Source organism: Cutaneotrichosporon cavernicola (genome assembly GCF_030864355.1).
Source record: "Cutaneotrichosporon cavernicola HIS019 DNA, chromosome: 5".
In the NCBI taxonomy this organism is placed as follows: Eukaryota; Fungi; Basidiomycota; class Tremellomycetes; order Trichosporonales; family Trichosporonaceae; genus Cutaneotrichosporon; species Cutaneotrichosporon cavernicola.
In genome coordinates, this window is record NC_083397.1 from 359,497 (window position 1) to 386,777 (window position 27,281).

The 27,281-nt window shown below is 59.0% G+C and overlaps 18 protein-coding genes across 18 annotated transcripts; 8 read left to right on the forward strand and 10 right to left on the reverse strand.

The window, feature by feature from the left end:
• Positions 1–7: 7 nt before the first annotated feature.
• HIS5 (uncharacterized protein) lies at positions 8–1,195 on the reverse strand (the record flags this gene model as incomplete). Its single annotated transcript, XM_060601290.1, has 1 exon — positions 8–1,195. One exon carries the CDS (start codon positions 1,193–1,195, stop codon positions 8–10), a length of 1,188 nt encoding a protein of 395 aa, XP_060457798.1.
• A 462-nt stretch (positions 1,196–1,657) lies between these two features.
• On the forward strand, positions 1,658–2,449 carry CcaverHIS019_0501620 (uncharacterized protein; the record flags this gene model as incomplete). The annotated part of the gene is made up of 3 exons (XM_060601291.1): positions 1,658–1,804; positions 1,845–2,019; positions 2,052–2,449. 3 exons carry the CDS (start codon positions 1,658–1,660, stop codon positions 2,447–2,449), a joined length of 720 nt encoding a protein of 239 aa, XP_060457799.1.
• Positions 2,450–2,501: 52 nt separating this feature from the next.
• On the reverse strand, positions 2,502–5,396 carry CcaverHIS019_0501630 (uncharacterized protein; the record flags this gene model as incomplete). Its single annotated transcript, XM_060601292.1, has 7 exons — positions 2,502–4,450; positions 4,489–4,709; positions 4,745–4,860; positions 4,903–5,024; positions 5,077–5,192; positions 5,229–5,335; positions 5,373–5,396. 7 exons carry the CDS (start codon positions 5,394–5,396, stop codon positions 2,502–2,504), a joined length of 2,655 nt encoding a protein of 884 aa, XP_060457800.1.
• A 232-nt stretch (positions 5,397–5,628) lies between these two features.
• On the forward strand, positions 5,629–6,993 carry RPA49 (uncharacterized protein; the record flags this gene model as incomplete). Its single annotated transcript, XM_060601293.1, has 3 exons — positions 5,629–5,743; positions 5,786–6,500; positions 6,540–6,993. The coding sequence occupies 3 exons, from the start codon at positions 5,629–5,631 to the stop codon at positions 6,991–6,993; spliced, it is 1,284 nt and encodes a 427-aa protein (XP_060457801.1).
• Positions 6,994–7,115: 122 nt separating this feature from the next.
• CcaverHIS019_0501650 (uncharacterized protein) lies at positions 7,116–8,302 on the reverse strand (the record flags this gene model as incomplete). The annotated part of the gene is made up of 4 exons (XM_060601294.1): positions 7,116–7,714; positions 7,751–7,791; positions 8,194–8,264; positions 8,297–8,302. 4 exons carry the CDS (start codon positions 8,300–8,302, stop codon positions 7,116–7,118), a joined length of 717 nt encoding a protein of 238 aa, XP_060457802.1.
• Positions 8,303–9,256: 954 nt separating this feature from the next.
• Positions 9,257–10,479, reverse strand: CcaverHIS019_0501660 (uncharacterized protein; the record flags this gene model as incomplete). The annotated part of the gene is made up of 5 exons (XM_060601295.1): positions 9,257–9,622; positions 9,673–9,776; positions 9,818–9,864; positions 9,997–10,243; positions 10,380–10,479. The coding sequence occupies 5 exons, from the start codon at positions 10,477–10,479 to the stop codon at positions 9,257–9,259; spliced, it is 864 nt and encodes a 287-aa protein (XP_060457803.1).
• Positions 10,480–10,650: 171 nt separating this feature from the next.
• On the forward strand, positions 10,651–14,674 carry CcaverHIS019_0501670 (uncharacterized protein; the record flags this gene model as incomplete). The annotated part of the gene is made up of 3 exons (XM_060601296.1): positions 10,651–10,968; positions 11,008–12,337; positions 12,369–14,674. The coding sequence occupies 3 exons, from the start codon at positions 10,651–10,653 to the stop codon at positions 14,672–14,674; spliced, it is 3,954 nt and encodes a 1,317-aa protein (XP_060457804.1).
• A 23-nt stretch (positions 14,675–14,697) lies between these two features.
• RPC19 (uncharacterized protein) lies at positions 14,698–15,428 on the reverse strand (the record flags this gene model as incomplete). The annotated part of the gene is made up of 4 exons (XM_060601297.1): positions 14,698–14,803; positions 14,901–15,071; positions 15,177–15,274; positions 15,306–15,428. The coding sequence occupies 4 exons, from the start codon at positions 15,426–15,428 to the stop codon at positions 14,698–14,700; spliced, it is 498 nt and encodes a 165-aa protein (XP_060457805.1).
• Positions 15,429–15,937: 509 nt separating this feature from the next.
• CcaverHIS019_0501690 (uncharacterized protein) lies at positions 15,938–16,504 on the reverse strand (the record flags this gene model as incomplete). Its single annotated transcript, XM_060601298.1, has 1 exon — positions 15,938–16,504. The coding sequence occupies one exon, from the start codon at positions 16,502–16,504 to the stop codon at positions 15,938–15,940; it is 567 nt and encodes a 188-aa protein (XP_060457806.1).
• A 208-nt stretch (positions 16,505–16,712) lies between these two features.
• SCO1 (uncharacterized protein) lies at positions 16,713–17,731 on the forward strand (the record flags this gene model as incomplete). The annotated part of the gene is made up of 4 exons (XM_060601299.1): positions 16,713–16,886; positions 16,921–17,017; positions 17,058–17,472; positions 17,587–17,731. The coding sequence occupies 4 exons, from the start codon at positions 16,713–16,715 to the stop codon at positions 17,729–17,731; spliced, it is 831 nt and encodes a 276-aa protein (XP_060457807.1).
• Positions 17,732–18,206: 475 nt separating this feature from the next.
• On the forward strand, positions 18,207–18,988 carry RPB7 (uncharacterized protein; the record flags this gene model as incomplete). Its single annotated transcript, XM_060601301.1, has 4 exons — positions 18,207–18,218; positions 18,252–18,367; positions 18,412–18,616; positions 18,779–18,988. The coding sequence occupies 4 exons, from the start codon at positions 18,207–18,209 to the stop codon at positions 18,986–18,988; spliced, it is 543 nt and encodes a 180-aa protein (XP_060457808.1).
• Positions 18,989–19,284: 296 nt separating this feature from the next.
• CcaverHIS019_0501720 (uncharacterized protein) lies at positions 19,285–19,875 on the reverse strand (the record flags this gene model as incomplete). Its single annotated transcript, XM_060601302.1, has 4 exons — positions 19,285–19,333; positions 19,373–19,587; positions 19,712–19,834; positions 19,867–19,875. 4 exons carry the CDS (start codon positions 19,873–19,875, stop codon positions 19,285–19,287), a joined length of 396 nt encoding a protein of 131 aa, XP_060457809.1.
• Positions 19,876–20,339: 464 nt separating this feature from the next.
• CcaverHIS019_0501730 (uncharacterized protein) lies at positions 20,340–21,518 on the forward strand (the record flags this gene model as incomplete). Its single annotated transcript, XM_060601303.1, has 4 exons — positions 20,340–20,722; positions 20,761–20,870; positions 20,902–21,146; positions 21,186–21,518. The coding sequence occupies 4 exons, from the start codon at positions 20,340–20,342 to the stop codon at positions 21,516–21,518; spliced, it is 1,071 nt and encodes a 356-aa protein (XP_060457810.1).
• Positions 21,519–21,741: 223 nt separating this feature from the next.
• BET1 (uncharacterized protein) lies at positions 21,742–22,619 on the forward strand (the record flags this gene model as incomplete). The annotated part of the gene is made up of 4 exons (XM_060601304.1): positions 21,742–21,749; positions 21,782–22,274; positions 22,375–22,431; positions 22,464–22,619. 4 exons carry the CDS (start codon positions 21,742–21,744, stop codon positions 22,617–22,619), a joined length of 714 nt encoding a protein of 237 aa, XP_060457811.1.
• A 127-nt stretch (positions 22,620–22,746) lies between these two features.
• CcaverHIS019_0501750 (uncharacterized protein) lies at positions 22,747–23,456 on the reverse strand (the record flags this gene model as incomplete). The annotated part of the gene is made up of 2 exons (XM_060601305.1): positions 22,747–22,794; positions 23,076–23,456. The coding sequence occupies 2 exons, from the start codon at positions 23,454–23,456 to the stop codon at positions 22,747–22,749; spliced, it is 429 nt and encodes a 142-aa protein (XP_060457812.1).
• Positions 23,457–23,663: 207 nt separating this feature from the next.
• CcaverHIS019_0501760 (uncharacterized protein) lies at positions 23,664–24,546 on the forward strand (the record flags this gene model as incomplete). The annotated part of the gene is made up of 3 exons (XM_060601306.1): positions 23,664–23,941; positions 24,036–24,388; positions 24,455–24,546. 3 exons carry the CDS (start codon positions 23,664–23,666, stop codon positions 24,544–24,546), a joined length of 723 nt encoding a protein of 240 aa, XP_060457813.1.
• A 233-nt stretch (positions 24,547–24,779) lies between these two features.
• On the reverse strand, positions 24,780–25,747 carry VPS20 (uncharacterized protein; the record flags this gene model as incomplete). The annotated part of the gene is made up of 7 exons (XM_060601307.1): positions 24,780–24,814; positions 24,849–24,954; positions 24,986–25,228; positions 25,317–25,406; positions 25,447–25,509; positions 25,541–25,583; positions 25,662–25,747. The coding sequence occupies 7 exons, from the start codon at positions 25,745–25,747 to the stop codon at positions 24,780–24,782; spliced, it is 666 nt and encodes a 221-aa protein (XP_060457814.1).
• Positions 25,748–26,416: 669 nt separating this feature from the next.
• Positions 26,417–27,059, reverse strand: COX6 (uncharacterized protein; the record flags this gene model as incomplete). The annotated part of the gene is made up of 3 exons (XM_060601308.1): positions 26,417–26,451; positions 26,587–26,883; positions 26,981–27,059. The coding sequence occupies 3 exons, from the start codon at positions 27,057–27,059 to the stop codon at positions 26,417–26,419; spliced, it is 411 nt and encodes a 136-aa protein (XP_060457815.1).
• Positions 27,060–27,281: the final 222 nt, after the last annotated feature.

The following is a 27,281-nucleotide window of genomic DNA, read 5'->3' on the forward strand; positions in this document are numbered from 1 at the left end:
CTACCTCCTAAACGAGCAGCTCGCGCAGACGCGCAAGCAAAGTCTTGTTCTCGTCCTCGGTACCAACCGTGATGCGGAGACATCCCTCGCACCCAATCTCGGAACCGCGGAAACGGACGACGACGCCGCGGTTCTCGGCCATCTCGGTATACACGGCCTTTGCGCGAGGCGTGTCGGGCTTGCCGTCCTTGAGGATCTCGACAACGATAAAGTTGGCGTGATTACCGCCGAGCACGCGCCCAATGTTGGGAATCTGGGTAATCTCGGCAATAAGAGCGTCGCGGTTGGCATTGAGAACGCGCACGTTGGCAGCCATAATAGCCAGTCCCTCTTCGCTAAAGGCCTGCAAACCGATCGCGGCGGTAGGCAGAGAAACGTTGTAGGGTGCCTTTGCGTTTGTGAGGATCTGGACCAGTTCTGGCGATCCGACGAGGAAACCGAGGCGGATAGAGGCCAGTCCAAAAGACTTGGAGAGGGTCTGCATCACACAGACGTTGGCGTACTGCGTGACGAGGGAACACGCCGACGTGCCCTCGGGCGCAAAGTCGACATACGCCTCATCGACAACGACGAGGCCCTTGAACTTTGTGTTCTCGGCCACGCGACGAATCACATCGAGCGGAATAAGCGTTCCGGTAGGGTTACCGGGACTGCAGATAAACACCATCTTGAGGTCGGGGTTGGCGACAAATGCAGCGTCCATGGCGGCCTCGTCGAGCTGGTACGCGCCGTTCTTGGTGACCAGAGGGACCTTTACGATGCCCACGTCGTTGATCTGCGCACACACGCCGTACATTCCATACGTTGGGGGCGTGGTGAGGATATTGTCCTTGGCGGGAACACAGAGACAGCGGTAGAGCATGTCGATGACCTCGTCTGACCCGACACCGAGGAAGACCCACTTCTCGTCGGGCACGTTCCTGAGTTTGGCGATACGGCGCTTGAGCTCATCGTGAGTTGGCGAGGGGTAGCGGTTGAGCGCCGAAACGTCTTCGGCCTCTAGGCCGGGCACGAAGTTTGCGGGAAGGGCGGCGCCGATGGCGTTCTCGTTGGCATCGAGAAGCATGCCCGACGAGTAGTCGTCGCGGGCGCAGCGGTAGGGCTGGAGAGCGAGGATGTTGGGCCGGATCAGAGATTCGAGGTTGAAGTGAGCTGGGGCCGAAGGCCCCTTGGTAGAGAGTCCGAGGATAGGCATGGTTGTTTTGTGGTGGACCAAAGTTGTGTTGAAGAAAATAAGTTGCTTGGTGATGGTGAATATCAATGGAATGGAATGAGTAAGGAGTGGAGTTAAAGAGTGGAGGTTCTAACTCCAACGGTTGAGTCGAAATGTCATTAGTATTACCCGAATGGAGCAGACTCTCAATTCAACCTCGCTAACTAAACTATACTCGCTTCTCATCGTGATCAATGAGTAACTGGTCAATGCTCTTACTCGGCGGCGAGTAACAAGTAGAGGGCGAGACAAAGATGCAGCGATCAAACCCAAAGGTGGCCAAGCCGCTAGGATGACTAATGGGAATGGGAGAGTATTTCGGCGTCACCCATTCCCCATCCCCATCCAATGTTGGTCCTTCGCGCCGCTATCCACGCACGGCCACTCACTCGCCATGCACGCCCGATCCCCCGTCCAGCTCTAGTATGCAGCCACTGGCGCGAAATGTCACGCAAAGCAGATCGCGAGGCGCGGATACAAGCGGACGCCCACGTCGAAATTGATGCGGGCGCCTTCGCTGCCGAGTTCGAGTTTGAAGAGGAGGGGGAGTGGGGAGATGAGGTGGAGGAAGGCGTGTTTGTCGATGTACCAGTGAGTATCTAGCTTTGACTGCACCAATGTCTGATGCTAGGATTTTACACACTCGCGCCATGCAAAGGCTGCCGCTGCCGCAGCAGCCGCACAACCAACACCGGCCCCCCCGACCCGCCGCGTACCCACCAGCATCAAGCAGATGAACCGGTTGCTGGGCCGGCACCAGGTGCCTGACTTGCCTGAGGACGAGCTGGATGAGAAGTTTGTGCGAGGTGAGTTGGTTTGGGGGGCCACGCTGACGCAGGCCGCGGACCGGGAGGACAAGCAATCAACAAGACAAACTCGTCTGTTTGCCTCACCCACATGCCGACTGGTATTCGCGTACAATCCCAACCAACTCGAAGTCGGGAACAGAACCGTTACATTGCGCGACAAATCCTAAAGGACCGACTAGACCTCATGCGTGCTCGAGGCGAGCTCCCAAACCCAGATGGAAGCTACTCTGTTCCCGAGGCGAAACCGACAGAGGGCCTGAGTAGGAAGGAGCGGCTGGCTGCTGAGGCGCGCACGTGGAGTAAGCAGGAACTGAGGTGGGAGAAGGAGAGGCGGCGCAAGTTGAACCGTAAGAAGAAGGTCAATAAGCGCAACAAGACCGCAGAGGAACAACCAGATGCACAAGGAGAAGAGGGCGAGGTCAAGTAACGGCATGAAGATATGAAGACATGATATGTATACAGGTGTATGTGGACAACATTTAGCGTGAGCCGCGCGGGCGAGGCTGCGTAAGGTCGATGTGCTCGACCCCGTCGTCGTCCTCAGAGACGACAAAGTAGGGGAGCCTCGGCGACCGAGGCTCGGAAACGCTGGTGGCCTTCTTGGCCGGCTGGCTTTTCCGTGCCCGCGCGACAGTCATCAAGTCAAGACGGGTTTGGGTAGGTGTGTGCGTAATGGCTGTCGTGGGGATGGAAGGGGTGCAGTGGGGTGATACACGGCGTACCGACGTCGTGAGGGTGCGTACTGGTACAGTGACAGTGGGCTGACGCGCATCAGTGCGTGTGTGTCTGGCTGGCGGTGATATATTTGCCGCGCATGCCCCTGCCTCCGTCGTCGCTACTCGTCCTCGCCCAGCCTTAGTCCCGCGCTTCACGGGGCTGTCTGGCGCCGCGGTTGGAACCCTGTTGGCCGCTCTGGAAGTGCGCATTGGTTGCGGCGTTTGCTCGTCCTCGTCAGAAGACACGCAGATTGGGTCAGCTGCGGAGCCCAGCATGTTGCAGACTGAGCGCGGGGCGCGAGGCGCAGTGACGCGCTTCTTCCGGGGCGAGCGCCGAGTTGGTAGTGGTGTGGCCACTGGGGATCCTGGACACGGGCTTGTATCCCGCGACAATGAGCTCCTGGAGGAAGCGATCTGTGAACGCATGGAGCGGCCGCGCTTGCTCGGCGACACAGGCGGTGACGGAAGGGACAGTTCAGCCGGAACCGGAATAGGCGAAGAGGGAGGGAGGCTAAGCGGCGAGGACTGCGCTGCGGTCAAGTCACTCGATGAGCGCATGCTGCGCGGCGAGCAAGACGGAGCCGGCGTGAGATGTGAGCTACTGGCAGTGGCACTGGCACGGCGGCGACGAGAGAAAGTCCCGCCTGCCGTAACTTGCTCCACCTGGCGCACAGTCAATTGCGTCGCGGGAGCGCTGGCGAAGAAGTCCTCGAACGCGCCGGCATCGACAGCCTTTGTAGCCGCCTTCTTCCTCCCCTTACCGGCTGAGCTGACTGCAGCTTTCTTCTTCGGCGCAGCCTTCTTTACAGTCTTGGCGGCCTCCTGCTCATCATACTTGGTGATGAGGTGTGGCCACGCCGCGCGAACTAGGTAGTCTGCAATCCAGATGCGCACCTCGTCCTTGATAGCAGTGTCTGCTGGTGCCGCAGCCTCCCCAACAAGCCCCAGCGTAACACGTTCCTCTGGCGAAAGGGTCGATGGGTCCGCGCGGTGGCCGTCCATCGCCTCGCGGCAGCGGTCCATGTAACATTTTGGCTGGTATTCGAGGCGGTACTCGGTGAGGCCAGAGCACATGGGCGACGGGCGTGTGGAGTGGATTTTCACCAGGTGCCGAGTGCCCGTCGTCGAGATGCTCTTTCGCCCCTGGGAAGTAGTTATCGAGCTCTGAGTAAAATAGGACGTGATGCGTTCTGGCGACTCCCCTGGCCGGCAGGTTGGTCGTCTGCGTGTCTCCGTTGATGCGCGTGACATACTCCGCGCCTCAGACACAATCTCCGCACCGAAAAGGTTAACCGTGTCACCTGCAAACTTCTTGCACACGATCTCGCGCGTGCCCCACTCAAAGTACCGCTCACAGGCGCGAGCCATTCCCTCCAGGTCCCCACGGCCAATGTTCCTAGCCTTACCTCGAGATGACGACACCTCGCCCTTCCCAAAGCCTGGCCAGCCCAGTCCTGGATCGTCAGAGGGACTGATAGCAGGGTTAAGGTAGCAGTCGAGAGGGAAGGTTTGGAAGAGGTCGGCGTCGGTGAGGTCCTCGGCCAGCTTCTTCATACGCCGTCCAATGTGACCAGAGCTGTTGGTCGACAGCTCGTTAAGAATGTCGTCGTGCACCTGCGCGATTTTGCGATCAAATCTGGATCGCTCCTTGGTGTAGAGCTTCAAGAAATCGGCGTGGCCGGCCTTGGCGAGGCCGAATGAGATCTTGGGACCTAGTGTCAGCTGCTTCGAGAAGACGCCTTTAGCTCACCCATACGCCCAACGCCCTCGGGGACGTAGTCTCCTCCTCCAAGAAGAGCAACAAGCACCATCGCCCGCTGGCAGTCGTCCGCGTTCTTGAGTGCAGACTCGTCCCGCGTCCACTCCGCGACAATGTCGCTGATGCGGTACATCTCGTAATGTCGCTGGTCGGACCTGGACGACGTGTTCTGCGTCGAGGAAGCCTGGGCTCCGGACAACGTAGGCGAGTTGCTGCGGTTAGTTGGAGTATGTATGATACAGCTCACTTGCGCAGAAGGCATGTCGCGCCAAACAGCAACGCGTCGACGTCATCAGACAACACAGCATCGATCTTGCCTTGGCGGTTCATGAGTGCGAGCTCGGCCTCAGCTTCCCCAGGTGCCTGCTGTCAGTTGATGCCAGGATTGACGCAACTGGCACACACATTCCACCACTCGAGGCCACACACGTCGAGCAGGTCTTTGAACTGCCGCGAGTAGCCGTCGTTGACGCCAAAGCTGCGCATAACGCGATGCCCACGCTTCATCGACGGCTTCTTCGGTCCATCTGCGTGTGTTAGTACACGATTACGAGCTGTCACAGGTGTCTCGAAACTCACCAAACACAAACACCGGCAGGACGGGGTGCTGCAGCAACGCAGCGATCTTGTAGAAGATGGTGCGGAGGAAGGCGTTGGCACCATTGCGGTTCGTCTGCGCATGGAAGATCCAGATACTGGTATCAGCTCGCACAGCAGTATACTCAACTCACGAAGCATCGACCCCGATGGTGAGAGCGCGCAGGCCGTTCTTGTTGGCGAGGAAGGCGTCGCGGCTCAGGGCGTGCAGACTGGTACGGACCGCTGCGGGGCGAACGAGCTGTGCGTGTTAGCACCTCAGTAATCATCAAACCCACATCCCACAATCCCGGGACGCCCATCTCTGTTGATGCCGCTGATGCTGATGATGGTGTCTTTGATGCCGTCACAAGACTCCAAGATGAGATGAGATGACAGTTATTTGTTTGTTTGTCCCTGCCCAGTTAACTGGACTTTCCGCCGATCATCCACGTGGACGTCACGTGATACCTCCACTTGAAGTCTGAGATTTTGGCTTGTGCGCTACTTGTCCCATCTGTGGATAGATTCATAACATCCCCAACAACCAGGACCATGTCGTCGCAGGACACCAAGAAGTCGAAGAAGAGGAAATCGATGGCGGCCGAGGGCAAAGTCGGCGACGTGGCCATCGAGATCGCCGACTCGCTGGGTGCGGGACCAGCCTTTGGTGAGTCGCCCCAACCCTGTAGACTGATTGACTGACACGCAGTCAACTTCCCCACAATCAAGCCGAACAAGAAGGTGCCGTTCACAATCTACTCTCGCGACTCGGCACCAACTACTTCGGACATTACGAAGCAGCGCAGCCTGATAGCGGGCGAGACCGAGGACGTCGAGTTCTTCTCGACCAACCGTGACCGGCAGGTCAGCGGGGAGGGCAGCGACTGCCAGTACCTCGCGGCGGTGTATGATCCCGAGACGAACAAGCTCCACGTCACCAACACTCCTCTGTATCTTCTCGCGCATAGGGTTAAGCGGTTACGCGACCTCGGACCGAGCGGCACCGCCAGCTTGGACACTCAGTGGAAGGCGAAGCGTAACGACCTCGGCGAGGTGTTTGGTACACGCAAGGCCAAGACCCAAATCAAGGCTGAGGAGCGTAACAAGGTCGATGTTAAGGCCATGTCGGGTGTGCGCGCCGACCTCATCTCGAGTATTGCGGCCAAGGAGGCCACCGACGAGACTCCCGCCCCACCAGAGGTCATCCCCGTGCCCAACCTCACCACGTCCGTCGTGGCTGACGTGTACCCCCGAGAGGCGATCGTGCCGGACGGAGAGTGGAGCGCTCTCAACGTCACGGACATTGTCAAGGCCAAGGACGACAAGGAGCGCGTCGCCTGCCTGCCGTACCGCCGCTCCCGGTGGATCGAGAACAAGCTGCGCGTGGCCATCGAGGGACCACCCAGCGTGCGCAAGCAGAACCTGTGAGCTGACAAAGACCAAGGACAAGGAGCTGACACCAGGCGCTACCTTTTCTATCTTTCATGTCTCATGTCATTTTTCAACTTTGCGCACTCTCTGCACCGGACATCGAACGCCGACTTGCCGTCCAAGCTCCAAGGCATTCCCCCACAAGTGCTGCAGGGGCTGCTGACGCGCTTTTCCGAGCCCGATGGAAAGAAGTACAAGGTGACGGAGAGGAGCCGGCAGAAGCTCCTCATGTGGATCTGCGTGTGTTACCTCGCCGCGGACGGGTGGACGGTCGATGTCGGCCGCGTCGCCAAGGACCTCAACATGCCGCCAACCAAGGTCGGCGAGTTCTACAAGTCGCTCGGGTGCACTGTCGAGCTGCCTAGCCCGGCCGAGCGCGAGAAGATGGGGATCACTCTCAGCCAGGCGCAGGAGCGCCGCAGAGCTACCCTCAAGGCGCCGGTCAAGTACCCCAAGACGAAGCGCCGCGGCCCAGCCAAGCACTAGATTATGCTATGCATGACTACTACTAATGCTGGACAGTGATTTACAGACACAAACGACAAGGTATATTGTGAGGGTGGGGGTACGCTAATACTGGTGGCTTATGCCTTATGATATGCTGAAGCTTATGCCTCGATGAAGCGGTCGTATGGCTTGCTCTTGCTCATGCTGCGGGTGACGCGGGTTGCGCAGATCACGCCGGGTGGTGGTGACCCCGTCGTCGGCGAGGGGAGGGTACGTGGTACTGAGGGCGGTGTGTCGAGCTGCACCGCCTGCAATCCTCTCTCGGCGGCCTGTATCCGGTCCTCATCCTGAGGTCGTCGCAACCGCGTCAACCGCGTCCTTGCGATCAGCCGGAGACAGTCGGCATTGCTGAGATCCCACGACCCGCGCCTGTCTTTTCTAACGACACGCATCCCAAACCCGCGCTCAATGAACTTGAGCACGTGTGGCGGCAGCTCGACGCTCTCGATCGTGTGTGGACTATGCGGCTTCCCAGGCGTATGCGAGGCGGTGCCCACCATCCACCCAGTAACCTGTGGCATTCGTGCCGACTGGGAGTTGGAATGGGAGTGCGTAAAGCTCGCAGTGGGTGGTCCCGGGGGCTCACTAGCCCGACGTGGAGGAAACGCTGGAGGGGCGGAGCGCTTGATGCCCCCCATCGTGCGGGGAAACTGCGGGTCGGGAGTCGGGGACGGTGACGGGGACGGCATCCAGGCGTTGGCTGGGGTCAGCTATATCAGATATCAACTCAGCATACCTATTGGGGGGAAGTAGGCTGGGAATGGAGGCTCTGGATAGCTGGCGTCAGCTTTATACTCTTGCAGATGGCGATGAGGGACATTGTCTGGGCGAAGAAGCATGTGACAATGGTGGCTATCTCGGTGTCGTCGAGAAACGCGTGTTGTCTGTCTTTCCGCCTCTGCCGGTGGCATGGATGCATTGAGGGCAGCAGAAAGGGATAGGTGGAAGAGGGATGAGGTGAGGCGGATCGCGCGAGCTCTTAGGGCTAACGAGAGCCCGTGCCCAAGTGACATCCTTTGTGCTATTGTGCGAGACGCTAGAGAGCGACGCAGCGAGCAACCGTCTCGCGCGCCAGAACCCTCCACGCTCCCCAGCTCTCCAGCTCCCCAGCTTCCCAGCTCCCAAACGTCCTTCTTCGAACCCCGCGCGGAAGCGCCACGTACGTCCACATATACTCACAATGGGATCGTGTGTGCGTGTGCGTGTGCGTGTGCGTGCGTGTGTGAGTGTGTCTGAGCCTTGACCTTGGCCTTGGGTGAGCAAAGGTTGCGGACCTGCTTACCTGCATGATACAGTGTGTACGAGGTCGATCGCTCCACTTGCTTGTGTGCTTGTGTGTGGCGCGAGGAGGAGCTGGGGTTGCTCCATCACGTCTGCCAATTGTATCCTTGTTCTTATATCATCACACACAACATCGACTAACCACACAAGATACAAGATACAATACGCGCCACTGCACGGCCACGATCCAATTACCAAGGTTCAGCTCATCTGCAACACAGGTGACCTGAATGACAGCTGGGAGGGCGTTTTGAGGGGGAGAGACAAAAGGCGGCAAAATGGGACAGCGTCACAGGTGCCCACCAGCTGTGCCTGCGGGGTGTGCTCGGTGCTCCACCACAGTGTTGGCTGTGTTTGTTTCGAGCAACAGTGCATGGGAGGAAGAGAAAGAGGAAAGGGGAGCGGGGGAGGCTGATTTCCTGAACGGCATGGCGGACAATGGTGGCAGGAGAGGACAAAAGCGCTACAAATCTACCCCGCCAAATCAGTCAAAACTTGGATGCCTGTCCGTGCCCCCGTTTTCCTCATTTGCCCTGTTGACCTTTTGGGCTCTCACCTGACCCAGGACAATGACAATGTAACCTCTGAAGCCGATGAACAAGTACAATGTATAAGTCGCGTACTCGACAGCTCGAGATTTGGGCTAGTAGCCACCATTTCATTGTGGTCAGTCACCGCCCTGATCGTCGTCCCTCTGCCTTTCCCTTTCCCCACGTCTTCAACTTGTCAACACCAAATGACCATTCTCTGTTTTTATCGTCATCACGTTTGTATTTGTTCGCTATACAAGGCCACAGCTCCATGGGCCAGGGTGTCTCTGTCTCTCGGCTCTTTCGTGTCCATCACTACGACTGCCTTGATCTCGTCTCATTCGCATTCGACCAACTAGTCCGCGGCCCAGCCACACTCTGCGGTGTCAAACACAGCCACTGATATGCGGTTGTGCTCGCTCAGCCTACTCCTACTCCGGCTTGCGATAGTTGACAGTCGCGCTAGCCTGTGCGCTTGGGAACATGAGGATTTGGGCGATTTGGACATGCTCGGGCCGGCTCGCAACCCACACAATCTCCTCGGCCACGTCCTCACCCGTCAGCGGCGTTAGGCCCTTGTACTCGTCATGAGCGCGTTCCTTGTCGCCCCGGTAGCGTACGACGCTGAACTCGGTCTCCACCATGCCGGGCATGATTTCGGCAACCCGGATGTTGGTGTTGACGAGCTCGCGCATAAGTGTGGCGCTGAAGGCGTGGACAGCGTGCTTGGTTGCACAATAGATACTGCCGCCGACATACGATTCAATGCCGGCCACGGAGCCGAGGTTGACGATGAACTGGGCTGGGTCAGCGTGCACACCAGGGAGCTAGCTAGACAACTACTTACTCCAGTGTTGCGCTTCTTAAAGTCGCGCACCATGACCTGAGTGAGGTGGAATAGGCCGATCACGTTAGTCTGGAACATGACGTCGATGTCCTCGGCCGAAATGTCTGCTGTTAGCACCATCATCTCTCTGCTCGTCGAGACTCACCGCCAATTTGCTCGCGACCGCGCACAAGGCCGGCATTGTTGACGAGGCTGGCGTCAGAGGTGTCAGATGGTGCGGCGGCCTCTATCAGGGCTCTGAGACTCTGGCCCTCCGTCAACTTCTTCACCTTGGAGGCTCGGTGTCTCCTCGGTGTACCGGCGTGCCCTCAACTCAACACTCACACATCCACCGGCAGCCCGTCCGTCTTGTCCAGGATCCCGTCAATCGCCTTGCTATCCGTCATGTCCATCTCGAACGCGACGACCTTGGCATTCCTGAACCCGAAAGCCTCATGCGCGTCCTTGCACTTCTTTTTGACCTCGTCCAGGAGCGCCTGCCGACGCGCGAGGATGACAACGTTGGCGCCGGCGCGCGCGAACAGCTCGGCGGTCGCCGCGCCGATACCAGAGGACGCGCCGGTGATGAGAGCTGGGTTAGCTTCTGCTCTGCATCACAGCTGAAGGTGCGAGGCCAGAGAGCCAGAGGAACGCGGATAGGCCTGCCTGCCCAGCAAGAGCGCCTATACCCACCCTCCTCCACTTCCCGCGGCAGCACTCGTACTCACCAGTCTTGCCGATCAGGCGTGAGGATGAGAATACACTCAGGTCATGGGTGTACCTCACTGCCTTTGAGAGGATTCGGTTGGTGCGTCGTGCAAAGAACATTGTGACAAGTTGAAAGAGCTCAAGAGAAAGATCCCACCTACAGTTCTCTGTCGTCATACAACTTCTCACTCGGACCAACTATACCCCGCAACCAGAGCTCGGCCCACCCATCCTCGTCATCAACAAAACGCCTTCATCCTAACATCTTTGCAACTCTTCCTCCAACTCGACATGGCCCCACGCACCTTTGGGGCGACAAAGTTCCGCAATGCGGTGCCTGCCATTCCGACCCGCGACGAGTGGTACCGCACCCACCTTCCCCCCGCCTCATCTGCACCTCCCAACACTTCCACCTACTCGGGCCTCGTCAAGACCACGCGCAATGTCGTAATCACCCTCGCGCCGAACGGCGATGCCAGCGTGCGGCCTTACTCTGCTATTGGAGAGCACGAGGGCGAGGTATGGACAGGCAAGATTGGGCCAGTTGCGGACTGGGACGTCTCGCGCCTCGAGGACGCGGGGATGCTCGTCGCGGGCAACGATGGGACTGTGAGTTGACTAGGAACTAGGGGGTACGACTGATGACAGGCGACGTATTACTCTATCACTGATAAACTCGAGGCACGACACAGCTTCGGCCTTGATGGAAAGGCCAGCTGCGTCCGCCTGCATCCCACCACACCCGGCCTCGCGCTCGCATCTACCAACGTCGTCGCGATCTACGATGTCGCCGCCTCAACCGCAGCCATTACGCTCAACGCCCCGGCGCCCCTCTGGAGCGCATCCTGGTCTCCTGATGGCCGCCTTGTCGGCGGCGTGAGCAAGAAAGGACTCGCGTACGTCTGGGACGTACGCTCTGGCTCAGCCCCCACCCAAACCCGCGACCTCAGCTCTCTCCTGCAGGCGCTCAAACCCGTCCACACGGCGTATGTCGGCAACGAACTATTCGTTACCTCATTCTCCCGCTCCCGTACCCGCCAGTACTCGCTCCTCAACGCTGACCTCTCGACGGCTTTCACCGCCGCCGTCGATACGTCGCAGGGACCCCTGGTTCCCGTCGTCGACGAGGAGCGGCGTATTGTCTACGTCTCGGGCCGTGGAGATATGACGCTGCGTCAGATCGAGCTCTCCGGTCCACAGGGGTATCAGGAGATGCCGCATCATCTTCCGGCCCCGCTTACGGCCGGCGGCGCGGCGGCCGCGCACTGGTCCACCTTGCCCGTGATGGAGGCACAGATCGCCACGCTACTCCTCTCCACCACGGATAAGGACGGAGACACTATCTTGCCTCTCGGAATCAAGGTACCTCGCCGCCAGCTCATCGACTACCATGCCGACCTGTTCCCTGATGTCGCTGGGAGCGTACCGGAGCAGGATGCAGCCCAGTGGCTGGCGGGCGGCGACAAGGCGCCAATTCACGCTAGCGTCGACCCCGAGCGGCGCGCGGCTTGGGAGAAGACCGTGGAGGAGGGCAAGGCTAAATGGGCGGCGGCGGCGGCGGCGGCGGCTGTAGCTGTGGCACCAGCTGCGACACCTACCCAGACATCTGCGCCGGCTCCAGAGCCCGCTGCGGCGCCTCGCGCCCCGTCTCCAGCCAAGCCCCCCGTCCTCGCTGTCGCCGCCCCCGCTCCTACTGCGCGCCCTGTTTCCCCACCCAAATCCACCCAAGCCGCGAAACACACCAGCCCCCAGCCCGGCCTGCCACCCCTCAAAGGCGACGAGGACTATACTTCGACGTCGTACAAGGTGCGCCTCATTGGCGACAAGCTCGCCGCGCTCCACAAGAGCCACACCGGCACTGGACCGCTCATGGTCGGCCTACAGGGTCCGCAGGGATGCGGTAAGACGACACTGTGCGACGCCCTCGTGGTGGCGCTGGAGGGCAAGGGCTTGAGCGTGGCAGTGCTCTCGCTCGATGGTGAGCTCAACTTTGGAGGTAGCTGACGCAGACCTGTACCGTACCCATGAGGGGCTGAAGAAGCTGGCGGCCGAACACCCTAACAACGCGCTGCTCGCGGGCCGCGGGCCACCGGGAACCCATGATGTCGAGTTGGCAACCCGCGTACTGAAGGAGGTACAGGACATCAATCCACGTGGCCACATCGAGATGCCTGTCTTCGACAAGTCGCTTTGTGGCGGACAAGGTGACCGCTCAGCCCAGATGGTCGGCGTCGACGGGCCGCTGGACATCTTTGTCCTCGAAGGCTGGAGCTTCGGCTTCGGTGCCCTCTCCTCTTCTGCTCTAGATGCCCGCCTGGCCGCCAAGGACGGCAAGTACTTCCCGAAGTACGGGGCCTCTGAGCTCAGGGAGCTCAACGACTATCTCCGCGCATTCGGAGAGGCCGTGTATCCCTTCTTCGAGGCGGTCGTGCAGATCGAGCCGGACAGCTACGAGCACGTCTTCCGGTGGCGCCTTCAGCAGGAACACGAGATGAAGGCTAAGAAGGGGGAGGGGATGAGCGATGAGGCGGTGCATGCGTTCGTGGAGCGGTATATGCCTAGCTATGAGCTGTGGGCTGGCGGCGTGCTGGATTCGAACTCGCCGTGGGCTGGTAAAGTGCTGCGCCTTCGGTACGGGAAGGATAGGGAGGTGACTGGAGTGGAGGAGCCAAAGCCCGTGCAGAAGGACAAGCCCACGCCCACCGCCAGTGCTCCGATGCCCGCGCCCGTCGCGAGGACGGCCGCGTCCCTTGCCGTAGCCGCCTCTTCACCGACCGCGTCGGCGTACGCGACGGCCCAGTCGAGCCCGAAACCGCCCTCCCCCGCACCCCAGAAGGCTCCCTCTGCTGCTCCCAAGACGGCCTCCTCTCCTCCCAAGGCGCCGTCTCCCAAGCCTGTACCAGCCGCCAAGTCCGCCTCTCCCCCTGCCCCTGCCATCCAAGCAGCCGCGCACAAGCCATACAACCCCGGTTGGTCGCGCAAGTACCTGGCCGGCAAAACCCCCCTCATCCCGACCTACGACCAGATCCCCACCCTCGCCACACTGCACCAGGACAGTCAGATCCTGCGCATCTCCCAAAACCTCGCCTTCTTCCCGGTCCAGGGTCCCGGTGGACGCCTCCTCGTCCACCCGCTGTCCAAGAAGGGCCGCCTTCCCGTTGGTGGTGTGGGCTTCGTCACAGGCGGTGTGGCGCTGGCAGACTTCGCCGCGGACCCATTCAGTGACCGCGTAGTCTGTGCTGGCGAAGACGGCGTCCTGCGGACGTGGGACCTCCCCTCTGATGGGGTTGAGGGTGCGGGGCCCGAGCCAACCCTTGTTAGGGGGGTTGGGGTGGAGAGAATCGCCCACGTCGCGTTCCATCCGACTGCACGCGACCTCTTAATTGTCGCAAGTAACGAGCATGGATCTTCGCACCTGCGTTTCTTCGATCTCTCCTCGGGTAAGGAGGACAAGGTCGTTTCCCTCCCAGCGCCGGTGACGGGCTTCGCCGTCTCGGATTGCGGACAGCGCGTCGCCCTGCCCACCAAGGACGGGCGGATTCTGGTATGGGACCGCGACGGCAAGTTTGTCGAAGGCAAGGCGCACGATTCTCCACGGGCAGCCCAGGTCGCCTGGGCTGGTGATCACCTCGTATCTCTCGGTTTTGGGCGCGGATCCATTCGCCAACTACATGTCTACTCTGTCGGTGGGAAAGTGGAGCGCATCGCCGCGCTCTCGCTTGACGTCTCGCCCTCCGTACTATTCCCCGTGTATGATGCCGACACGAACATTCTCTTCGCATGGGGCAAGGGACAGCAGAACATCCTCGCTTTCCTCATCAACCCTCTTGGCGAGGTGATCGACAAACTCCCCTCCTTTACGGCCGGCTCTCCTCAACTGGGAGTGGCCTTCTTCCCCAAATCGTCGCTAGACATAACCAAAGTCGAAGTGGCAAAATGTCTGCGCCTGACCTCTCGTTCAGTCGAGCAAGTGACATTCTCTGTGCCCCGCAACAGGCCCCAATTCTTCCAGGACGACATTTACGTTCCCACCCGCGATACCAAGCCCACCATTTCTGCGGCTGAGTGGCTGGCAGGTACTCCGGGTCTGCCAAAGTACATTAGCCTGCGTCCGGGGGGAATGGAGCTGCTGTCTGAAGCGCCGGCGCAGAACACGGTGAGAAAAAAGTTCGTGCCCGCCGCTGCGATCATGAGTGAAGAACAACGTAAACAAAAGGCAATGGACGACCTGTTCGCAAAGGCCAAGGACGACTCGGACTCGGACGACGAGCCACAGCGCCGCGGAGGTATTCCGCCCCCTGATGATGACTGGTAATCTAAATAGTACATTACATGCATCTACGCCGTGTCCATCTCGTCCCCGGTTGGGAGACCACGCTCACGCAGCGTCTCCGCGACAACCTCATGCACGTCCACGTCGTCCTCACGGGCATAGTTGTCGTTCCTGCCGTCAGTGTCTTGACCCAACCCCGCCTGCCGGTTCACAACTCCCACTCCCACACCCACACAACCCACCACCCACCACCACCCACACAACATACCTTAAGCTCTGGGCGTACTTGGTCTGCACAGTGTTGAACAGGTCGCGGAGGTTGGCCAGCGCGCGACGAAGACAGTCGACAGCACTGAGCCCATCATACATCTGCACGCGGATGTGGATCTTGGGTTCGGAGGGGTGCGGCGCGCTGTATCCGCAGTACTCGACGTCGGGGCTGGCGTCAGCTTGTTTCTCTCTCTCTCTCTCCTTCTCTCCTCCCCTTGTCTCTTCCTTTCCCCCCCTTCCCTTCCCCCCCCCTCCCCCCCCCCCCCCGACTCACTCCTTCATGATCATCCACCGCAACGCATTCCCCAACGTATGGTCCTCCTCCCACAGGCAGAACGTGCATGCCGAGTAGTCTGGTTCGTGGCCCGGCAGCTACCATCAGCATGACCAGGGAGGGACGCACAATAGTAATCTTGTCCATGGACGTCTCGCCCGCCGCAGCCATCTGGAGTACACCGGCATTGTCGAGCCGCGCGTGGCGGCGCGCAGCGGCCTCTTCGCGCTTACGTTCGGCTTCGGTTGACATTGTGATATGGATAATACTAAGTTGATACACACGAGTGGAGGTCGGAAATCTTGCGGTGGAGGACCAGATAAGGGGTCTGGGAATGGCCAGAATCCGCTTCCGCTGACAGAAATCCACAGTGTACATGTACATTTCACAACAATGCATGGTCATATCAACGTAGAACCGCCGAAGCTGGGAGTGTGAATAGAACGACGAGTCGATAGCGGTGCGCTGGATAGCGACTGTCGAAGAGGAGCGATGCCTTGGGTGTAGCTTTGCTGTGGATTGCTGTCACCTACCTCCTCTGTTGAGGTCGCTAACACACGCTGGGACTGGTCAAGCACCTTGGCGATCTCAAAGCCTTCACTGTGACGCAGGTAAAAGATTGCCAGGCATCAGTAACACCAACCCTCGCCGGCTGCCCCATTTCTCCTTGCCCTTCACTGCAGTCCCTCAGTCTATTCATGCCTCTGCTGTCAGCCCACGACACACGCAACAAAACCTACCTATAACCCAAAGCAAACTGCTTAGACACGGCGCGGCGAACGCCCGCGAGTCCCGCCAATACGGAACGGGGTGTGGTCCTCAACCCGCGAGACGAGGGGGCGAATCTCTGCGCCGTCCGGCCCCGAAATCGCGTCGGCAACAGCAGTTCGCCCCTGCCCCGCCGTCCCGTTAAAAGCGACCTTGAGCCAAATACGCTCAGTCGGGCGCAGGGTACGGCACTCGTCCTCAAACTCGCCGAGCTTTTTGAACATCTTGAGCGCGGCCTGGTGCGCAGCCTCGTACCCGCCCCGCTGGCCCTTCTTGAACGTCAGGTCGGTGCCGCCGCTAATGGTGGGGAAGAGGGGACCAAGCGAGTCGGAAAATGTGAGCATGACGTTGTTGCGGCTGCTGAACACCGAGAGCTGGTGGGTTGGCGCGCGGTCCGCCTGTCCCGTAGAGCGACGGTAGGGCGCAGAGTCGAGAGGCGACCAGCGGAAACGCGGGCCGTCGCGCTCGGCACGCGCAATCGCCGAGGTTGCGAAGCCGCGCGAAGGAAGGGCAAAGTCGAGTCCGATGCGGGACGACGTCGCGAGCGCGGAGCGGAGCATCGTGGTTGGAGGTCTAGAGGGATAGTGGGGGGGTTGACTTTCGGAGGCCGACTTTGCCAGTTCGTGAGTTCGGATATTTTGATTCCGCTACTATGACAACTGGCCCGAGTGGCACCGACTCAGGGAGGTCAGAGGGACAGGGGTCGATAATGACATCGCCGAGGCCATTTCGGATTTCGACAACGTACTCTTCCTCACCATCACCATCATGTCTCTTCGTCTACTGAGGCCAGTCCTTCGCTCTCGCGTCCCCGCCCGCATTGCGTGTGCTCCAGCCGTCGCGCCCCGCTTCCGCTACTATGCCACAGAACCCAGCAAGCAGGTCAAGGAGAGCGACAATACGCGCGCATCGGCGCGTGCCGCCAACGATGCCGCCGTTGGAGTGAGTTTGCTTCCCCTTATTGAGCTAACTCCAGCCATTCACTTGGAAGGCTGCTGGCGTGTTCATTGTCGTCGGCGTCGGATTGTACTTTTACTTTACCAGCGAGAAGGCCAAGGTGCTCGAGCGCCGACGTATGTCTTCCTTGCGAAAGTAGAACTAGCTGACGTGCAGAGAAGGAGCTCGAGACCAAGTCTGTCGGGCGGCCCAGCATCGGCGGACCGTTCGTCCTGACCGACCATCACGGCAAGGAGTTTACCGACAAGGACCTGCTGGGCAAGTGGACGCTCATCTACTTTGGCTTTACTCACTGCCCGGACATCTGTCCCGAGGAGCTGGATAAGATGGCCGAGGTTGTTGACGCTATCGACAAGGAGAAGGGACCTATTACCTTGCCTGTGTTCGTGAGCGTCGACCCGGCACGCGACTCGGTCAAGCAGGTCGAAAACTATGTCGCCGAGTTCCACCCCCGCCTCGTCGGACTCACGGGCGACTACGACAGCATCAAGAAAGCATGCAAGAGCTACCGCGTGTACTTTTCCACGCCTCCCGATGCCAAGGCTACCGACGACTACCTTGTGGACCACAGGTGGGTGCAAGGAGGTGTGGTGGAGCCTCCAGCCTCCAGCCTCCAGCACTGCAGAGTGGCTTGGTTGCGCCTCGTACCTCCCGACTGCGCGGTCTAGAATACCACTGACACCAGCATCTTCTTTTACCTGATGGACCCACTGGGCCAGTTTGTCGATGCGTTTGGCAAGAACACGACGGCCGACGATGTGACGGCCAAGGTCCGTGAGGCGATGGGCAAGTGGGAGGCGGCGGGCGGCAACAAGGCTGCTGGCGTGTAAGGCGTCTCTCTTGCTGTAAGGCGAAGGCGCATCTTGCATCATAGAGAACCCGGTACCGCGGGGATAGACTGTAGTCATATGCATCACTCATCACTCGACTTGTTGCGCTGCGGCGCCATCATCTTCATATTGATGGGACTCCCAGCAGGTCCGCGGAATCAAAAATGGAATCACCACGTGACCACGTAGTTGGTGCGACGGAATCAACTGGAAGAAATCAGGAACAAGAGTCATTGACCTGTTGAAACTGGGTAAGCCAGTCTCTCTCTCTCACCCCCCCGTAGCACTCTCACTCTCACCTTATAAACTCTTCCATCTCTTCTTCATCTCATCTTTTCTCCTTGCCTTTTAAGGCATCCCCCTTCCCCCATCCACCTCCTCGTGCGGTAGTCACTACCCCACCCCGCTCACCGCGGGCCCAGGGGCAGTCTACGCGTTTGTCCCCCCGCCCCTCGGGCCGTGCCGTGCCATTGCCATGTTCTTCCTGGTTAGGCTTGGATACAGCAGAGCTGACAGCTAGCGCCAGCTCACTCACAACATCCTGCTGCACCCGTCGTACTTTGGCGCGCAGCTGGAAGAGTATGTTCGGCAAAAGCTGTACGAGGATGTCGAGGGGACATGTAACGGCAAGTACGGGTGAGTCTTTCTTGGGTTGCGTCCTTGTCAATCGCTGACAACAGCTACATCATCTCGGTCGTGACGATCAACGACATTGGTGAAGGCAAGGTCATGCCGTCCACTGGCCAGGCGCGCTTCAAGTGCGTCTACACTGCCATTGTCATGAAGCCCTTCAAGGGCGAGGTGGTCGACGGCAAGGTCGTCATTGTCAACAAGCTCGGCTTCTTAACCATGGTCGGGCCTCTCGAGGTCTTTGTCGCGTACCAGGTGAGTTTGGACAAGGGACTTTTTTTATGATGAGCCATTTGCATAGGGACAGCTTAGCTACGGCGCTGCTGATTTATGCGGGAGATCTTGTAGTAATTGATCGTTTTCTCTGACACCCACCCACCTTGTTTCTTTAATTGAGAAGAGGCTGACGCAATACAGCTCCTGCACGCGGATATGAAGTTTGACCCTACGACTTCGCCGCACTCGTACCGATCGGGCGACCAGGTCATCGCCAAGGGCACAAAGGTGCGGATGGAGATTGTGGGATGCAAGATGGAGGCGAACGGCATCTCGGCCATTGCGACTGTCAAGAAGGACTACCTGGGTCCGATTGACGACGACGATGTCGACAGGGACATGTTCGCCTGAGCCATCGAAATGTAGAAGATACCTTGTGTCACAGTACCCTCATACGATTCCTGTTCCTGTCTCGTCTACTGCATGTATGGAATAGTTTAAAGCACGGGCTGGGTAGTGGTCCCAAGCTAGTCGAGTGTGCAAGGCTAGTCGAGTCTGCGAGGTGTGGATCAGTGTGCGGCGAGTTCTTGGCCGTTGTTAGCCTTGTTATAGCTGACAGTCTGGTCACTGGCCAAAGTCACCCCATCGTCTCTACTGTGAACACTGCATGGCTCGACCCCACCCCTCCCCTCCCCTCCCCTATCAATCTACTCGGGCCCCGTCTCGAGATTGATCTGCTTGCCAAACTTTGCGTATCTTGGCATCAGCTCAATCTCTTCCTCTTGCACGACTCACAGCAACACCTTGAGTTCCTTCATCCCCTCCTCACACTCGCCTGCCTGTCCGCGCAATTCCCCAATCTCCCCATCGTACCGCTTAATATCAGCCCGCAGCTGCTTCTTGGCCGCGGGCAGAGATAGCTGGAAAAACGCCTCGCCAAGCTTGTAAAGCACGGGCCCGTCAGCGAGCTCGAGCTCCATCTCCAGGTCGTCGTAGTAGTCTTTTTCCTCCTGCGTGTGAGTGTGGAACATGGGGAGGCAACGTGTGAGATTGGAACATGGGGAGGCAACGTGTGAGGTTGGAACATGGGGGGCAACAAAGACAGAGGCAACAAAGACAGAGGGAGAAACACACCATCTTGGCCTTCAACCGGTCCTGGATGTCGGCGAGCCGGTTGTTGAGCTTTGAGAACGTGTTGATACGCTGCTGGTCCTCCCACGCGACCTCGATGCCGTCTCCTTCATCCTCTGGTGCGAGCTGAGTCAGATCGTGTCGTGGGACGAGCTCACCAGACTCATGTTGGGATGTTGATGGCTTGATAGAGGCTGATAGAGGCTCAAGCTGATGCCGACGCGCATGACACTCGATCCAACTCGCCTCAGGCGATCCTATTCAGCCCTCCCTTTTGCATGCGTAGAGTCACGTGGCCTGTTCCTACTTCCGGAAGCGGGGTATATCCTATATCCAGCGGCCCGACGGGCCGGCCATGCTGTGATGCGACGGAGAACAGCGCCGCTTCGGACCTGTCCGTCTCGCTGTCTCTCTAGCCGGTGCGGTGGGCAGAGCACTGAGTCGAGGAGTGGACAAGTGGACGTGCTGCGCAATTCAACTACGGATATGGGACAATGGATACTGCTACATAACCTACTTCCATTTCCGGACGTGGGGTATATCAACCCAGCAGTGTGTACCCATCTCCAACCTCGCCCTAAACCCCACCCCCACCCCCACCCCCCTCTCCCCCAGTCTGACCCCCCCCAAGATGCCAACCTACACCCACCTCAGTCCCGACGAAGCCTCCCACTTCGTCGAGCACGGCTGGCTACGTATCCCGAATGCCATCGACCCGAAATACCTCTCGTGGCTCGACAACCTCTGGGTCCGGCTCGGCATGGATGCCAATGACAAGTCGACCTGGACCGAGGAATACGTCAAGCTCCCTCGTCATCGCGAGGTGCGATGTGAGGACTTCTGCCCGTCTGCCTGGGGCAAGATATGCGAGATTGTGGGCGGGGAAGACAAGATTGATCCGGTCAGAGAGAGGTATTATGGGGATCAGTTTATCATCAATTTCGGGACCGAGGAGAGATTGGGAAAGAGTCATAGTCCACAGGAATTGAACGGATGGCATACCGATAATGACTGGTATGTCCCGCTGCTATCCCCCATCCCCCTCACACTAGGTACCGCCAATTCCTCGATGCGAGCGGTAACGCCTTGACGCTCATTTTCTGCTTTACCGATATCCCGGCAGGCGGCGGCGGAACCTGCCTCAACGAAGACGGGATTAAGCGTATGTCACCCCGCTTCATCGCTAATGCAAGCCCTGTGCGAGAGGTTCTACAATACTCCAGAAGGCCTCGATCCCCCTTTTGACAACATCTACACCCACTGCACCAAGGGAAACAAGTATACAGAGGTGACGGCCAAAGCCGGAGACCTGCTCGTAACCCACGGGATGCTGCCGCACTCGCACTCGCCCAACCACCTCCACTACGCGCGGGTCATCACGAACCCACACGTCAACCTCTCCGAGCCATTCAACTTGAACCGGTCCGATGGCGACTACGTAAGTCTACTCGGTAGCATGTGACAGTGCTGATTCTAGACACTTTGCGAACAGGTCATTCTGCGGGCGCTCGACCGCTCTTCTGTTCCGGAATACGTCCCCACTCGCCCTCGGTTATCGTTCTATCCCCGTACGGCATTCTTCAAGCGCGAAAAAGTCCGGGCAGAGCTCGACCGCCTCATTGCAGACGCAAAGGCAAAGGGGTTACCAGAGACCGCTGTGGATTCAGTATACCTCCGTGGCGAGGAGGCTATTGCGGAACATGAAAAGCGGAACGGATACGATAAGACTTGGGGCCCGAACGGCGTCGCGGCAAGTATGCGCGACGACGTCATGCATGTCCCCGTGACTGGGCGACATGTTCTGGTCTAAGCGTAGTAGTAGTAGTGGTCAGTAGACAATGAAAGTATGTGCACGGACAGAAGAGAGGAGGGAGGTGGTGGAGATGGAGCTTGCGTGGAGGGGGAAATGTAATTCCATAACCAAAAGCGGCCACCTCCACCCCTTCACCCCACCCCGCCACCTAAACGCACAAAGTCCAAGTCTCCACCACCCATCCTCTCATTCATCCAACAATACAACAAACACCAACTCAATGAGCGGGTACGTCATTCTCTTTATCCATCTGACCCCAGCCTCACCCGCGTCAACCAACAACGCTTATCCGAGCGTTCATCCCACGCCTCCCGCACGGGCACACCTAGCGCGCCGTCGTTTGGTCCAGGATCGGGATATGGCCCCGGTTCCGGCTTGGCGGCTGGGCCTGCGGGGTACGGCTCTGGTCCAGGATCTGGGTTGGGGTACGGCTCTGGTCCAGGATCTGGGTTGGGGTACGGCTCTGGTCCAGGATCTGGGTTGGGGTACGGTTCTGGGCCGGGAAGTGGCGTCGGCGGGCGCGGCTCGCCCTTCCCCGTCGGAGGGCGTGGCTCTCCCTTGCCACGCCCTGGGTCTGGGGCGAGCGGCGCATCGCAATACTCTGAAAGCCCATTCGGCGGGGGCATGAAATCGAATTCCAACTCGATGGGAGGGCAAGCTGGGCCAAGCTTTGGCGCGTATGGGAGCGAACTGGAACAGCATAATGATGATTTGCTTAGTGGGCTGTTGGGCAAGGTCAACACGTTGAAGGATGTGAGTCGGCGAGGAACTCGAGGATGCGGTCCTTGACGTCTGAGACCGTAGTGGTCTTCGTCGATGGACCAGACCCAACGTAGCTTGACACTGATGCAAGCTCACAAAGGGGATCGGCAAGGAAGTGCGCGATGGCAACCTCGAACTCTCTGGCATGGTCGGTTACCTCAAAGAAGCGGCTGACAACAGAACGACACGTTTGGGTCGACGGGCAATATGCTGAGCGGGACGTTTCGGCGCATGACCAAGATGGCGCGGAGGCAGGGATCCAACTGGTGCTACTTTATGGGGTTCCTGGTGCTCGTGCTGTGGATCTTTATCATTGTGTGGTGGTTGCGGAGGTGACGAATGGGTTTGGGGTAGTCGAGTCTAATGCATTATCTGATGTGGCCGCGAGCGTTAGAGCGTGGCGAGCGAGTGGACGAAAAGTGGATATCATGCGATGCTCATGCTCTACTTGGGGCTACTTGGGCTACTTGCGGCTACGGAGCGCCTGGACCTGCTGGACGCGCCTGCGGATCTGGCGTTAGTGCATGGTCGGTTGTGAGGTGGGTCATGGTCTACACCTGCGCTCGACTGTCTCTCGTCTCTCTCCCTCTCTTCCTTCCGTCGTCGTCGCCTCTCCTCCGCAGCCAGTGTTCTCAGCATCCCTCCTCAACTCCAATCCCACCTCAACTCCAATCCCACCTCCCAACTCTCCCCTCTCCCCTTGCCCAGCCTCGTCCAGCCTTGTCGCACTATCGCCCATTCCTCTCCCCCCGCCTTCAACCCCCCCCCCCCCCCCCCCCCCCCCTCACTCACATTCTCCTGGAACCGCCGCCTGTTCCGCTCACTCGCAAGGCGCACACGCTCCGCACTCGGCTTCTCGTAATACTCGACACGGCGGAACTCGTTGGTAATCCCACTCCGCTTCAGGCTTCCCTGCAACATGCGGAACTGGGCGATAAAGTTACGCACGGGCATCGAACGCCCAGTGTACTGGTTCCCCGGCTTGCCATGATGCTGAGAGAGGTCGTTACCGCGCCACCACGCGTCGGGATCGGCCGGCTCGCGGAGGGACGAAGGCATGAGGTCGCCGGCGACCGAGGCGAGGGGGTTGGCGGGCCGTTGTGGGGGGGTGGAAATGGCGCGCGCACCCAAGGGCCGGAGGGAGGCGCGGAGACGCAGACCGAGGAGCGACATGGTTGTGTTTGCTGTTCTTCTTGGTCGAGTTTCCAGTTGATTGACAGAGGCAGGCCGGATGGAGGCGGGAGAAATTCAGACAAGTGGGAAAAAGATTCCACGTGGGTTTTGATCGCCACCCAGTCTCAGCTTAGTCTTGCACAATCACTCAACCGTCCAACTTGTGCTTAGTATCCTTCTCTCGCTCACCACTCGATTGTCAACACCATGGATGAACTCCAGACGTTCAAGGACCAGCTGGCGCTCGTCAACATCCAGCTCGAGGGTGACAAGGACAATGCCGACCTCCTCGCCCTCAAGTCTGAGCTTGAGGAAATCGTTAGTCTGACGGAGCAGACTGCTGCGGCGGCCGCACCGAAGAAGGACCGCAAAGGCAAGGGGAGGGACAAGGAGAGGGACAAGGCCGAGCCAGCCGCAAACTGGCAGGACAGCGGCGAATACCGTGCTGGCATGGACTGCATGGCGAAATACAAGGATGGCAAGTGGTGAGTCATGTCGACTCGCGCAGCGAGGGCGAGTACAGCAGTGGGGGGAGTAGCAAGATTCTCTCTGTACTCAACTCAACTCTGCTGACATAAGGTACCCAGCGCGGATCAACCAGGTTGTAGGGTCGCAAGAATCGCCCCTCTACACCATCACATTCAAGGGGTACACGTCGTCCACGAACGTACCCCTCTCGAGCCTGCGACCACACGATCCGTCCGCGCCCATCCCCGTACCCGTGAAAAGAGCTGCTGAGCCCACCGAGCGGGAGAAGGAGAAGAAGAAGCGCAAGGGCGAGAAGTGGATGGCGAGCCAGAAGGGCCGCGCAGAGGAGGCGCGGAGCAAACAGAATACGTGGGAGAAGTTTGGCAAGAAGGCGCAGAAAAAGGGGATCCACATTGCCGGTCTGGAGGGGACAAGCGTGTTCCGGACAAGTGACAGTCCTTATGGTGAGTACGAGGTGAGGTGTCTACGACAGAGGAAGAGCTGTTCCTTGTTCATTGAGCTGACCCCAGCGCGCGTCGGCGTGTTCAACTCTGGCCACGGGATGAAGGACTTTGACAAGATGGGCAAGCACAAGTTTGAGCGGCCGCTCGACGAGGAGTGATCGCCTCCCGGCAGGTCACTGCGCTATGTTCATGCGTTCACCCACAGCACCACATTACGAACCAGAGCGACTTGGACGACGTCGACGCGAGACAGAACTAGCAAGCAACATGGGTATGAGCATGAGCTGGGCGTCCCACTCCGCTGGTGCTGATCCCCAGACTAGACTGTATGTGAGTAGATGCATCGTGTATATTAGGATGGGTATGTGGACATGAAATGCATCATACAACTCTACGCGGCCAACATGACGCGTCCTGTGTCCTGCGCTGGTGTCAGCTTGTTACAACAACCCAAGCTCACCCTCTACCGGTTCTTCCTCTTGTGCCGGCTCCGTCTCGGTAGGTTCCTTGGTCGGCGCATCGGGCAAGTGAACCGGATCCGACGTTGGCACCTCGGGAATCGCGGGCTGCTGTCAGCTCATCCTTGACCAGACCCACCATCTGTTCTCTCTGCAACGCCTCGAGCTCTCTCAACACCTCCTCTTCCTCCTCTGGACTCATTCTTGACGCCAGCGCCTCATCAATCTCGCGCTGGTACTCTATTCCTTCGCGCGATTCGTCCATGATCCGCTCCACGCGATCGAGGTTGACTTCGGCTTGGAGCGTCTTGAGGGCAGCTGAGCCCTGTTCGAGACCGTGTACGACCGCGGCTTGGATCTGCGTGAACTCGATCGAGGAGACCTGGGGTTAGGGGAGAAAAGCAGGAGGAAGGAGGAAGGAGAAGGGGGAGAAGGAAGAAGGAGGAAGAGAAAGTACAAGTGTCACTCACCAAATCCTGCAACGTCGCGAGCTGCTGGTCTGTCTGCACCAGCGTTTGTTCCTGATACTTCCTCTGCCTCAGTGCCAGGAGTGCGCGGCGCTTTTGTCAGCCTTGCTTTGGGGATGGCAGCCAAACTCACCTTGTCGCCCTTGGCCAATGCCTCCTTTGCAATCTCGCGCTCGCGGTCGAGGACAGCTTGCAACTTGGGTCAGTCTGTAGGGACGTGGGCTCACCCGGCGCTGATATTGTTTCAGTTTATCGCGTTGGAGTTTGAGGCTGGTGTCAGTAACGGGAGATATGGCAGTGAGAGGAGCGATGAGCGCCAGGTCGCTGGAGGTGATGAACGCCACCCACTCAAGAATCGCGCGGTCCTGCGCAGTAATCTTTGGGCCGGGTTGCGCGACGCCCATCTTGACAAGGGCCGCCTGCCATATACCCATTGTTGATGTATTGTGTTTGTGTAAGAACCAAGATGGGAGATGACGAGATGGTGATGACGTCGGATAGATGAACAGGATACACCCGGGCCTGCCCCCCCTCTACCAACGAAACAGACACCCCACGGACCGACTCGGCCATCAAAGCCTACGCAGCCTCGGCCTACAACTGACACATGACATGATCGCGACTGGCTGACAGCATGCAGCACAACGAGCACGAGCGAGACGGTATCAGCGGTGGCGCTGGCATCCTGTGTTGGAGGAGCTAGCGCCACGAGTCTCGGCTATACACCTTACACCATCGCACCACACCGGCATCTCCGTCGCACTCCGTTCTCAACCCCAGCCACGCCGCAACTCCGTCGTACTGGCGTCTTCGTACTGGCGTCTGTCGAGCGTGTTCTTTCTGCTCTCTACCCCTACCCTCGCCATCTCACACACAAACCCCACCACCCCCACAAAGTCCGTGCCTCGCGCGACGCCCACGCCCACTCAGGTGACCCTTATTCTTCCGACTTCTCCATTCCCACCCATCTCCTCGCTACTCCCTCATCGCTCGCGATCCCATCTCGGCGTACGAGGGTATACGCGGACTCTAGTCAGATGTGGCGAGGCCAAGGCACAAACCACGAATGCAGCCACTGTGACATTTCCATCTATTCGCCCTTATTAAAGGTTGTAGAGCTGAGCCTTGGTCTGGACACCTGGTGTTAGCGTGTTCGTGTTGCAAGACAAGACAGGCGGCAGTCTCGCTGTGCCAACCAGGTCGAAAGCGGTCGACAGGCTACCAAGTCGTCGTCGCCTCGCTGCGCTCGGTGCTCGGTGCTAGGACAACTCACCAAGCTCCTCAATAACCGGGGTGAGCTCCTTGAGGTACGCCTCGTACTGGCTCTTGTTCTCAACCTTGGCCTGGACACCCTCGAGGATGCGAACGGCGGTGGCGTAGTCGTTAACCTTGCGCGAGGCGCGGAGGGCAGCCTCAACAACCTCGGTGGAGGGGACGAGGTCGTAGGCAAACGCGTTGTTGAGGCCACGCTGGAGCTCAAAGAGGTCGGTCACGTCGTTGAAGAACTGGCGGTACCGGGCGTTGAACTCCTCGTAGCTCTCCTCGGCCTGGGACGACGAGAAGCGGACCGCTGAATGTTAGTACAGTTCAGAGTTGAATCGCTTGTCTCGGCTCGGCTGTTGATTCGGCTGCCGGAGAAGAAACAAGTGGGGCGGGGCTCAGCTCACCGGTGAGGGCTGCGGGGCGTGCGACGGCCTTTGCGAGGGCGGGGCGGGCTGAGAGACGGAGGGAGCGGGCGACGAACATTGCTTTGGGTTTTGAGTGGATTAGGAGATGGATGAGTGGTGTATGCTGTCTCGAGGTGGGAGGGGCAGGGGGGATTGAAGGGGATGGGATGACTAGTGACGGGTTGGGTCGGACAATCCAGCCAATCTCACCCCTTCATCATTCTAACCACTCTTACAGTGAGGGAGAAAATAACCAAAATCCCTCCAATTATATTCAATACATTAGGATTCCTTCAAAGGT